Genomic DNA, 12331 nt, shown 5'->3' with positions numbered 1-12331 from the left:
TAATGACTGGCCAGTCTTCTCTGTTCTCTACGTGTGCCTATACCCTCTTGCCTCTAAACTACTTGATCTAGCAGATGTACTACATATACCTGTGAACAGCACTATTCTTTCCTTTCTTATCTATAACACTCCGATGGACAATAGACAGTGACAACATAACATATAACCACCAATCAATACAGTTCGATTAAGGGGAGTAAAATAGGTACCCTTTGTCCCGAAAATGCCTTACCGATCAAGGAAGTCTGATAACTCAAATGTAAGCAAAAAGCTTACCTCAGCCAGCTGATTATCAGAAATTCCCAGATCGTCTCAAGCTCCTCGTTTCGGATACTCAGGGTCACATGGAATCCCCTCCTAAGGCAAAGCTCGCCATGCTGTTTTGGTTAAATTAATGATAGGCAAATCCTATCCTCATATTGATTAGTGGTTCCAAATTAATAATAACTACTGCAGTAGGGAACAGACACAAAAGATACGCTCAGCATCTTTCCAAATTACTGTTTTGCTTTATTATGAAGCAATTGAAGGTTTTTATGCACATGATTACGTAGGTATCACATTAATATTACAATTGTACGTTTACGGTAACAAGGGGCGTTACATAGGCAGGCTAATTCTAATCAGGACTCGAAAGAATGTAAACATTTACTGAAAACATTATTAGTGCTGTGTGCACAGTGAGGGCAATGTGCAATTCATACAAAATACAATACAATTATATACAGAACTTACAAATTTCCATTACAGTGTTTATTGATTGGTTTGCGCAAAAGTTATAACGTCTACAAAATAGAGGAATGTTTTATGGCATTTTTATTAATAATTTTTATTTTACTAGTAATGGCGGAGATCAGTGATTTTTATTGTGACTGCGACATTATGGCGGACAGATCAGACACTTTTGGCGCTATTTTGGAACCATTCACATTTATACAGCGATCAGTGCGATTAAAAATGCATTGATTACTGTGTAAATGTGACTGGCAGTGAAGGGGTTAACCACTAGGTGACGCTCTAGGGGTTAAGTGTGTCCTAGGGAGTGATTCTAACTGTGGGGGGGATGGGCTATGTGTGACACGACACTAATCACCGCTCCCGATTACAGGGAGCTGTGATCAGTGTCATTAGGCAGAACGGGGAAATGCTTGTTTACATTAGTATTTCCCTGTTCTTTCTCTCCGTGAGACGATCGCGGGTATCCCCGCGGACATCAAGTATGCGGGACCCGCGATAATGCTCACCGAGCTCCCGGCGGCGCATGTGCGCCCACAAGCCGCCTCTTAAAGGGCAACGTACAGGTACGGTAATCTGCTTGTACGTACCCTTCTGCTGCTGTATGTCTGGGTGAGGCGGTCGGGAAGCAGTTAAAACTTAGTTATAAACTAAAGATGTTGCCATTTTTGTTAAAGTGGATGTAAACCCTCACATATACCCAGTGAAGTGAACAGCCACAGATGATACACAGAGATTAAACAAACCTCACTATATAAGTATTACATGTATATCTGCTGTCTTAAGCTTTAGATACTGTTTAGAAAGTGCCCTTCGTGTTAGGATTTTTCTGGTTATTTTTATAGAGAAGCCTGTGCACACAGCCAAGACAGCCAAGGCAGCTGATTGGAGGAAAGGCACCCCCCCCCCCCCTATGTGGAAATAAAACTGAATGGGACAAAAAAAGAGAAATTGTCCCTGCAACGCCAGATAAGGGAAGGGTCAACCACAGCTTTATGATGAAATTAATTACACTTTATTGATGAAAAAGATGCACACCCAATGATAGGGAAATATAAAAGGAAACACTATATTCTATATAGAACTGCACCTCTCACTATACCCAATCACAAAGATAAAAACATACTGCAGTTAGCAATAACGTTATAATACATTTTCTTTTTAAGACTGCTTTCTGAGTAAGGTGGGGTGGATTTTCCTTGAAATGTCTATACATAGAGTTCTAATGCTTAACATGACATTTTTTGTTTTCAGCTTTTGCAGCATTTGTTTCTGGTGCCTGTGCTCCTGGAGCCAAAGAACCAATTCTGTGTAAGGAGTGTAAAGGAGCGCCAGATAAAAAGTGCAAGGCATCTGAAATTGAGCCATATTATGGCAACGCTGGAGCCCGCTTGTGAGTATACTGTAACCTCTGCCATCCGATTCACCTAGAGTTCTCAGCTGAAATTGTGGACAATCATCACTCAATATTATAACTGCTAAGGCTTTCCATAAAAAAATGCCACTTCTGGTTATAAAAACTCAAGTGATGTCATTCCAATTAATGGATTCCTCCATAGACACAAAATCAATAAAGGAATCCCCTTGCTGGGACATTGTCCCAGTTTTACCTTCCAAATTGCAATCCACCTATGACCAGCTTTACACATTGATAAATGAAGCCAATCTGTTAGTACAGACAATCTGAAAAAATAAACCCAAACAATCCTTAGCTACTGTATCTGTCTTTCCACTGGTCCCCGGTAAACAAGATACAGTATTTAACAGTTATTAACCAGTACCTTAGCTATGTCTGTTGAGTTGAGTAGTGGTACTGTCAGGCCTGTTAATGGAATTTGCACTGTGGTGCATTACTCAAAAATAGCGCAAGTGCACTTTTCTTTGGGTTGAGGCTTGTTAAAGAGAGTGCTGGGCATGATTCAGTCCAAAAGACTGATAACATCTTGTGCAGAGAGGAGATACTGCACTGTGGGGGACAACCTCCCGAAATTAGGTGAGTATTGACATTTTTTTTTATTTGTATTCCTGCTGGGACATTAAAAAAAAAAAAAGGTGGGCTTTACGGATCCATTTAAGGGAATGGGCTTTCCACTGGGCATAAGTGGACATTAGCTATAGCAGTTTCATTGTACTGTAGGGCTATGAAAGCTGCCCTCATTTTGAGAATGATGGATACAAGCATGGAGGTTTGGAAATGTCATTAATTCTGGATTTCTCTTACTCTTTGCAGTGGGTTCCCCTGCTGTACCCAAATTTAGGATAGTCAGGGGATCTGGAGTGTTTAAATAATGTCTAAGCTGATTTGACTGATGCATCCACCACTATGATTAATTTCTCATGCTGTGTAATAATATGATGCTTGGTGAATAGCCTTCTTGTTCCATTTTTGGGAAAACCTGAAATTCATCATTGAGCCCATCTTATCATCTGATCATGGGTATTGTGCAGGAAGAAGCTCAGACACTAGGACACATGCATCTATTCTGAAGACATAACTGTTTGGACCTTGTTTCTAAATGCCTGCAATCTCTTCTTGTCGGAACTGTACTGAGCTGTTGATTATGCCAGTAATGCTCCTAGGAAGACTGATCACTGCGCTGGAATTAGATTACATCATGTTCAACCAGTTAAACTACAGAAAAAAGCAAAAAAGCAAAAAGTATTTTCTCATGCTATAGTAGGATGTTGCGGTCCTGAGCGAGAAGATGAATGTTGTCTACACAATGGAATTAGTCTGAGTCACGTTTACCTTAAGTGTGAAATAAAATGCACCAACACATTCATGAACATCATTGGGGCCATTGATAATAAAAAAAAAAAAAACACATGTAAACTGAAACTACTTTTCCATAACTGCAGATCCAGGGAAGTTTTAGATTTTCTGGTAGATGGTATTGTGTAGGTATTGGAGTGCCCACAATAGTGAAAAAAATATATAGTGATTGATTGTCCACATAAAAAAGTGTTTTGAAGTGGTTGAAATGATATCTTTCAATAATATCCCAATCTTGTTGCTGTAAACGAAAGGTTTTCCATCACCAAAGGAAAATAAGAAAAAGGAAAACACCTCGAAGTAGTAGATATCTGCTTACCAGATACCAATGACTCCTTTAGTTAAAAAGAGAGTCACTAGCGCTTGTGCAGGGTTGTGCCTGCTCACATGGATGGCCGGACTGTGGTTGGTATTATAGGCATGGATCGTTCCCGTCAAGCTCATTCAAGATAGGATAAGGATACATAGGAAACAAAAACAGTCTCCATAGCGTAAAACCATTTATTAAAAAAGTAAACAAATTAAAAAGCCAAATGGCCGCTTACATTGGTGGGTGCCTACCCGGCACTGGGGCTGCTTGCATGTCAGGGTGACTTCACAGTCAGAAAAAGCCTTTCATGTCTCCTCCACGCTGGCGTGCGTTCCAGCTTACACAGGGGGGCAGCCAAAGGTTCCGGATGTTGTTGGGTGATAGGACATGTGACCACGTACCGTGGTCACATGTCCTATCACCCAACAACATCCGGAACCTTTGGCTGCCCCCCTGTGTAAGCTGGAACGCACGCCAGCGTGGAGGAGACATGAAAGGCTTTTTCTGACTGTGAAGTCACCCTGACATGCAAGCAGCCCCAGTGCCGGGTAGGCACCCACCAATGTAAGCGGCCATTTGGCTTTTTAATTTGTTTACTTTTTTAATAAATGGTTTTACGCTATGGAGACTGTTTTTGTTTCCTATGTATCCTTATCCTATCTTGAATGAGCTTGACGGGAACGATCCATGCCTATAATACCAACCACAGTCCGGCCATCCATGTGAGCAGGCACAACCCTGCACAAGCGCTAGTGACTCTCTTTTTAACTAAAGGAGTCATTGGTATCTGGTAAGCAGATATCTACTACTTCGAGGTGTTTTCCTTTTTCTTATTTTCCTTTGGTGATGGAAAACCTTTCGTTTACAGCAACAAGATTGGGATATTATTGAAAGATATCATTTCAACCACTTCAAAACACTTTTTTATGTGGACAATCAATCACTATATATTTTTTTCACTATTGTGGGCACTCCAATGTGTAATCTAATTATGATTTGTCATTATTATGTTTTTCATTTTTTTGGTAATGCAGGATATTTATTTATTTAAAGCACTTGAATAGTATGGTATCTAGCGCCCCCTAGCTTTCTTACATTTCCATTTTTTTGGTAATGCAGGAGATTTATTTATTTAGAGCACTTGAATAATATGGTATCTAGCGCCCCCTATCTTCCTTACATTCCTTTTTTTGATTATCTATTTTTTTGATTATTCAAAAATTGGGGAGCAGCTTACACTGATTGTTTATATATTTCCACAAATTTTCTTTATTGTTGGGAATGTTTTCTTACTAGATGTATCACCAGTATATGTAATTCATATATATTATCTGCTATCGACACCACTGGCGCGAAGGTTTTTACTATTTTCTATTGTGTAGGTATGCATCAGATAGATCCACCAATAGCACCCAGTTCCCCTGCAGAATGGCTGGAATAATTGACTGCATTGTCTCCATTTGCAAAGATGGTATTTGGATTCCCTTGTTCACTGACTTCAGGTCCAGAACTGGTCTCAGATCACCTATTTTCTTCTTGACTAAAGATAGAGGGGAGTAGAAACTTGTGACATTTTCTTACTGAGTTCTTTTAACAAACCGATTCTGCGATAGTCAGGATTTGAAGCACCAACAGAGGCCTTTAGGGCACACTAGAAATTACCCACAAATCTTCCATAATGCTTGTTCACACCTGGACAAATAATTGAAGACATGTGCCTTCCAGGCAGGAGTGGACAGGCACACCATCAAAACAGTTCATGGTCTCCTGGGATGTGCAGGTGATCTGAGCCCAGGTTCAGCACCAGCTGCATCCCTAGAAACAGCTAACATGACTAAGGGATGTGCATATTACTGAAGCTTATGTACCAAGAAAGTGTGGAAATATAACCGCCTCTACCTCACACTGCTCTGCGCCAGGAACCAATTCAATATATGATATAGTATAAATAAAGCAGCTACTTTGAATAATAAAACATATGTATATAAGCAATAAAATCATAGAAAGCCAAAAATCGATGCCAAGTCTCTAATATCTTATTGCAGCAGCGCTATGTGTCAGACCTTCCCAGACACATTTAAAAATAGGAAGAAAACAATAATCAAGGAGATCTAGGAAAGTTCAAGTAGCTGTGTTCTGTAGGGGCGAGGAGCTTCTTCCACCAAAAATAATCACCGCGTGAAGGGGAAACAACCCCCAATGGGATTGCACTCACCAGAAATTCAGCATACAAAAGCCTTTATGATGTTATCACTAGTAGCTTTCCATCTCCTCTGCACGACTACCAGATGTCAGTAACACTCTCGGTTAATGCAGCTGTCTGAGGAGCCCGAGCCATTGGTGTTTCCCCTTCACGCGGTGATTATTTTTGGTGAAAAAAGATCCTCACTCCTACAGAACACAGCTACTTGAACGTTCCTAGATCTCCTTGATTATTGTTTTCTTCCTATTTTTAAATGTGTCTGGGAAGGTCTGACACATAGCGCTGCTGCAATAAGATATTAGAGACTTGGCATCGATTTTTGGTTTTCTATGATTTTATTCTTACCAATAATTGAACCGACGACACATTCCATTTTGGAGTCGAATGGCCATAGCAGCCTCTTTATTACAATAAAAGAGAATACAAAAAGCATACAACATAATGCATATAATACATTTTTACATAAACATTAAACCAACTACAAATCAGTTTTTAAACCTGCCTGGTCTAGAGGTCTTTGAAGGGCAATTATTTCTCGACCAAATAGTTGTATCGGTACACCCCATAAAGGCCCCACGCCATGTATTACGCAAGCTCAGGGACAACCAGTTACTTCCTTCCAGATACAACCAACTACACACCATTGTTACCATTGTATTGTTAGTAAGGGAAAGGGACACCCATCCTCCAGATGGGCCCAACCCCCCTTAAACCTCTATTATTTTTTTAGCACTGCCTTCAAAGACGCCATAGACCTCCCGCTGCTACGACTATCTAACAAAGAAAAACAACAAATTCTCTAACGGTAAACACAGGGAAAAAACCTAACCCCCCCCCCTGCAATGTCTGCCCCCTTTACCAGGTGGGAACCATCAGTCATCACACGGACTTAGGAAAGTACAAAGGTGACCCCCGAGGGAGGGAGGATGGTAAAAACTTCCTGCTTCTGCGGCCACCAAGCTCTGACTGACCACTGCCAGTTGACAACGCCCTCAGCTTCTTTGGGAACTCCCTCCACCTCAAGGCCCACCAATCCTAGGTAAGTGCCTCTTACTTCCCCCTATCCCCACTTATCCCTCTGCCTCACTGCCCACCCCAGTCATGCTGGCCCTCCTCCTAGTTCCACTTTGTGCTCCGGGCCATTACTTTACCAGGAATGCCTGGCAATGTAAGCAAAGGTGCCATCAGCCATATTTGGGCAATGATGTCACCTCTATCTCTACCCCTTCCCTTTTATTTGGCTAGTGGCACCCTTGGCATCAGTCATGTGTGCTAGGTTGTTGGGTTGGTGAGTCAGTGGGTGTCAGACATCGTGATTGTTGATTAATGTATCCCATATACATTCACATGGAGGGGAGGGCAGTATCCGGGGGCCCACCAACATGGGGGGCAAGGTGCATTCCCGGTATATGTTGAGGGCATATGACCTGGTCTGGTTCAGAAGGGGAAGCGTAAGCTTCCTAACTGGACAGCCAGGCTGCATGCTTGGATTAAGGGTATAGTGTGGATTTTTTTTTTTTTGCATGAGGTACACCTTTAAAATCAATACCAGATGCCAAAGGTCTGGTATGTGTTTTTGGGGGGAACCCTACTCAAATTTTTTTAATCTTGCTGTAGAATGTGCTTCAGCAAAAGCAACATTTACAAAGAAAGAAAATGACACAGTTTAAACTGCTGGTAAATGACATTTTATTGCCAACTCCTGGCAATGAAAACAAATAAATAAATAAATAAAAAACAGCACACAGACCCCTCCAAACTACATAGCAGACCCTTAAGCCTCGTACACACGGTCTGATTGTTGGATGACCGAGCTTCTGATTTTTGTCAAAAGGGCGTATGCCAGGATCTTGTCTTGCATACTAACTATCTGCAAATTGTCATTTGACAAACACGAACGTAGTGACGTACTATGAGAGTATAAGGAGGAAGTTCATTTCTCAAGTGCCACCCTTTGGGCCCCTTCTGTTAATTTCATGTTAAGTCATGTTGAAGTTTGGTGAGCGTTGATTCGCAATTTTCAGATCGTACAAAACAAATGCCTTTTCAAAATATGTTTGGCATAACTACATAATGCAAAGCAGCTTCATTATTATCCCAATAAAGAAGATGAGAATTTTGACATTTTATCACTTGCCGCATCACAAATGTTAATTCTAGATTACGAACGGTAGTTTACAAGACTGAGCTCTTCCCAGTCGTTCCTTGATTGCCAGCATGCTTGGTTGTTACATAGCTACATAGTTGGTGAGGTTGAAAAAAGACACAAGTCCATCAAGTCCAACCTATGTGTGTGATTATATGTCAGTATTACATTGTATATCCCTGTATGTTGCGGTCGTTCAAGTGCTTATCTAATAGTTTCTTGAAACTATCAATGCCCCCTGCTGAGACCCCCACCTGTGGAAGGAAATCTCACATCCTTGCCGCTCTTACAGTAAAAAACCCTCTACATAGTTTAAGGTTAAACCTCTTTTCTTCCAATTTTAATGAGTGGCCACAAGTCTTGTTAAACTCCCTTCTGCGAAAAAGTTTTATCCCTATTGTGGGGTCACCAGTATGGTATTTGAATATTAAAATCATATCCCCTCTCAAGTGTCTCTTCTCTAGAGAGAATAAGTTCAGTGCTCGCAACCTTTCCTCATAACTAATATCCTCCAGACCCTTTATTAGCTTTGTTGCCCTTCTTTGTACTCGCTCCATTTCCAGTACATCCTTCCGGAGGACTGGTGCCCAGAACTGGACAGCATACTCTAGGTGCAGCCGGACCAGAGTCTTGTAGAGTGGGAGAATTATCGTTTTATCTCTGGAGTTGATCCCCTTTTTAATGCATGCCAATATTCTGTTTGCTTTGTTAGCAGCAGCTTGACATTGCATGCCAATGCTGAGCCTATCATCTACTAGGACCCCCAGGTCCTTTTCCATCCTAGATTCCCCCAGAGGTTCTCCCCCCAATGTATAGATTGCATTCATATTTTTGCCACCCAAATGCATTATTTTACATTTTTCTACATTGAACCTCATTTGCCACGTAGTTGCCCACCCCATTAATTTGTTCAGATCTTTTTGCCAGGTTTCCACATCCTGCGGAGAAGTTATTGCCCTGCTTAGCTTAGTATCGTCCGCAAATACAGGGATTGAACTGTTTACCCCATCCTCCAGGTCGTTTATGAACAAATTAAATAGGATTGGTCCCAGCACAGAACCCTGGGGCACCCCACTACCCACCCCTGACCATTCCGAGTTCTCCCCATTTATCACCACCCTCTGAACACGCCCTTGTAGCCAGTTTTCAATCCATGTACTCACCCTATGGTCCATGCCAACAGACCTTATTTTGTACAGTAAATGTTTATGGGGAACTGTGTCAAATGCTTTTGCAAAATCCAGATACACCACTTCTAAGGGCCTTCCTTTATCTAGATGGCAACTCACCTCCTCATAGAAGGTTAATAGATTGGTTTGGCAAGAACGATTCTTCATGAATCCATGCTGATTACTGCTAATGATACCGTTCTCATTACTAAAATCTTGTATATAGTCCCTTATCATCCCCTCCAAGAGTTTACATACTATTGGTGTTAGGCTAACTGGTCTGTATTTCCCAGGGATGTATTTTGGGCCCTTTTTAAATATTGGTGCTACATTGGCTTTTCTCCAATCAGTTGGTACCATTCCAGTCAGTAGACTGTCAGTAAAAATTAGGAACAATGGTCTGGCAATTACTTGATTGAGTTCCCTAAGTACCCTCGGGTGCAAGCCATCTAGTCCCAGTGATTTATTAATGTTAAGTTTACCAAGTCTAATTTTAATTCTGTCCTCTGTTAACCATGGAGGTGCTTCCTGTGATGTGTCATGAGGATAAACACTGCAGATTTGGTTACTGAAGCCCCCGATTCCCTTGTGAAGACTGAGGAGGAGAAGAATAAATTCAATACCTTAGCCATCTCCCCATCCTTTGTAGCTAGATTTCCTTCCTCATTCTTTATGGGGCCAATATGGTCTGTCCTCACTTTTTTACTGTTTACATACTTAAAGAATTTCTTGGGATTTTTTTTGCTCTCCTCCGCTATGTGTCTTTCATGTTCTATCTTAGCTGTCCTTATTGTACCCTTACATTTCTTGTTGCATTCTTTATAAAGTCTGAATGCTGATCCCTCAACCTTGTATTTTTTGAAGGCCTTCTCCTTTGCTTTTATATGCATTTTTACATTGGAGTTAAGCCATCTAGGACTTTTATTTGCTCTTTTAAATGTATTACCCATCGGGATGCATTGGCTAATGCCCTTATTTAATATGCTCTTAAAGCAAACCTATCTCTCCGTGTTCTTTAGGGAAGTTGGCTCTTTTGAAATTCAGTGTCTTTGTATTCCCCTTGTGTTTCCTATTTGTGTGATTTATACTGAGGCCAATTGACCTGTGATTGCTGTTGCCTAAACACAGTGGGACGCTTTTAAGGCCTATATAAGGGAGTTGCTTATTTCTGAAATTAATAAGGTAAAGAAGTACTCCTCTGGACTCAGAGAGGACCTTGAAAAACAGGTAGCGGCTCTAGAGGAGGCATATATTCAAACCCCCGACAGACTTCGGCCAGGGAGGCATGGCAGTCCGCTCAATCAACTTATGGGTGGCTGCTGTCCTCCACGGCAGAGAAAAAACTTTTTTTTCCAAGGTAGCTTTCTATGAGGAGGGGGAGAACACTGGGCGCATGTTGGCCAGGATAGCTAATTCCCAACAACGTTCCCCTACTATCGGGGCTATCAAAACGACAGAGGGCAGGATAGTGAACTCCCCTGACTTAATCTTGTCGGAACTGGCCAGATTCTACGAGAATCTCTTCCGACCGGGCAATATACTCGGACGGAGCTTACGGATTACTTACAGAGCATTGTCTTCCCACAACTCACGACTGACCAACGGAGGGCCCTGGATGCCCCTCTTACTTTGGAGGAGCTACAGACAGCGCTAGCAGCGTTCCCCAATTGTAAGGCCTCTGGGGCGGATGGGATACCCATGGAGGTATATAAGTAATATGCGGATATACTCCTGCCCAAACTTTTAGCAGTGTTCAATGCGGCTAGGGAACAGCGGGCTTTGCCTTCATCCATGGCCACGGCTAACATTGTCCTCATATTGAAACCCGGAAATGACCCCACAGTTCGGGCTCATACAGACCCATATCTCTGCTACAGAGCGACATTAAGCTCCTGGCTAAAATTCTGGCAATTTGGCTGAATGGTGCCATCACAGGAATTGTTCACCCTGATCAGGCTGGCTTTATGCCTAATAAGTCGACGGCTGTCAACTTATGGAGACTTTACCTTAACATGCAATCTCCGGCGGACAACGTGGGGCAGAGGGCCTTGCTCTCATTGGAAGCTGTGAAGGCCTTCGATAGCGTCGAATGGGAGTACCTGTGGGAAATTCTCCGACACTTTGGCATTGGAAAATCATATATCTCCTGAGTGCGCCTGCTATACCACAGCCCACAAGCAGCCATCCGGGCGACCGGAGCTATGTCACGCACTTTTACTTTGGGTAGGGGCACGCGCCAGGGGTGTCTCTTGTCACCCCTGCTTTTTGCATTAGCCATCGAACCCCTAGCGATTAAGGTAAGAGCCAATCCAAGTATTGTGGGTTTTAAGTATGGGAATAAACAGGAGAAAATAATGCTATACGGAAATGACACTATGATCTTACTTAGGGACGTGGAAGGCTCTCTTACAGAAGCTATGACTACCATAGGGGAGTTTGGTAGGTATTCCGGTCTTCAGATAAACTGGACTAAATCCTCTCTGATGCTAATTGATGAAGGGGGAACACCCCCAATCTCTAATACAGTACCCCTGACTACTTCATTTAGATACTTGGGTATCCAGGTGACGCCCAACATTTGTGACTATGGAAGATTGAATGTCTCCCCGCTGTTACAAAGGTTTAGGGACCAGATCAAAACATGGAATTCACTCAGCCTGTTACCGACCTGATTAAAATGATCCTCATGCCTCAATTACTCTACGTACTCCACAATGCCCCGACGGTTGTGACTCTGAAGGTGTTTAGAATTGTCAACTCCCTGTTTCGTACACTTATATGGAAGAACCGCACACCTAGAATTAAACTTGAACACCTACAAAGACCAAAAGATGAGGGAGGGCTTGCCCTCCCAAATCCTTGGTTATACTACATTGCTGCACAGCTACAATAGTTGATAGGTACGATCCACACGGGCATAGACAGAGAGGGGGGGACTAGTGACTCTTCTGAACTGGTGATGTTACACACAGTAGGGAAGGACTCGATACCGACA

At 42.2% G+C, this 12331-nt stretch overlaps 1 protein-coding gene across 1 annotated transcript in view; it reads left to right on the top strand.

Moving 5' to 3' along the window:
• LOC141139454 (serotransferrin-A-like) overlaps positions 1-12331 on the top strand; it is a 320870-nt gene that overhangs the window by 149111 nt on the left and 159428 nt on the right. Inside the window, exon 5 of the mRNA XM_073625549.1 lies at positions 1990-2128. Within this exon, the coding sequence (XP_073481650.1) occupies positions 1990-2128 (139 nt within the window). The remainder of the gene's footprint in view (positions 1-1989; positions 2129-12331) is intronic.

This window comes from Aquarana catesbeiana, linkage group LG04 (assembly GCF_042186555.1).
Source record: "Aquarana catesbeiana isolate 2022-GZ linkage group LG04, ASM4218655v1, whole genome shotgun sequence".
In the NCBI taxonomy this organism is placed as follows: Eukaryota; Metazoa; Chordata; class Amphibia; order Anura; family Ranidae; genus Aquarana; species Aquarana catesbeiana.
This window is presented reverse-complemented; position numbering and strand designations above follow the sequence as displayed.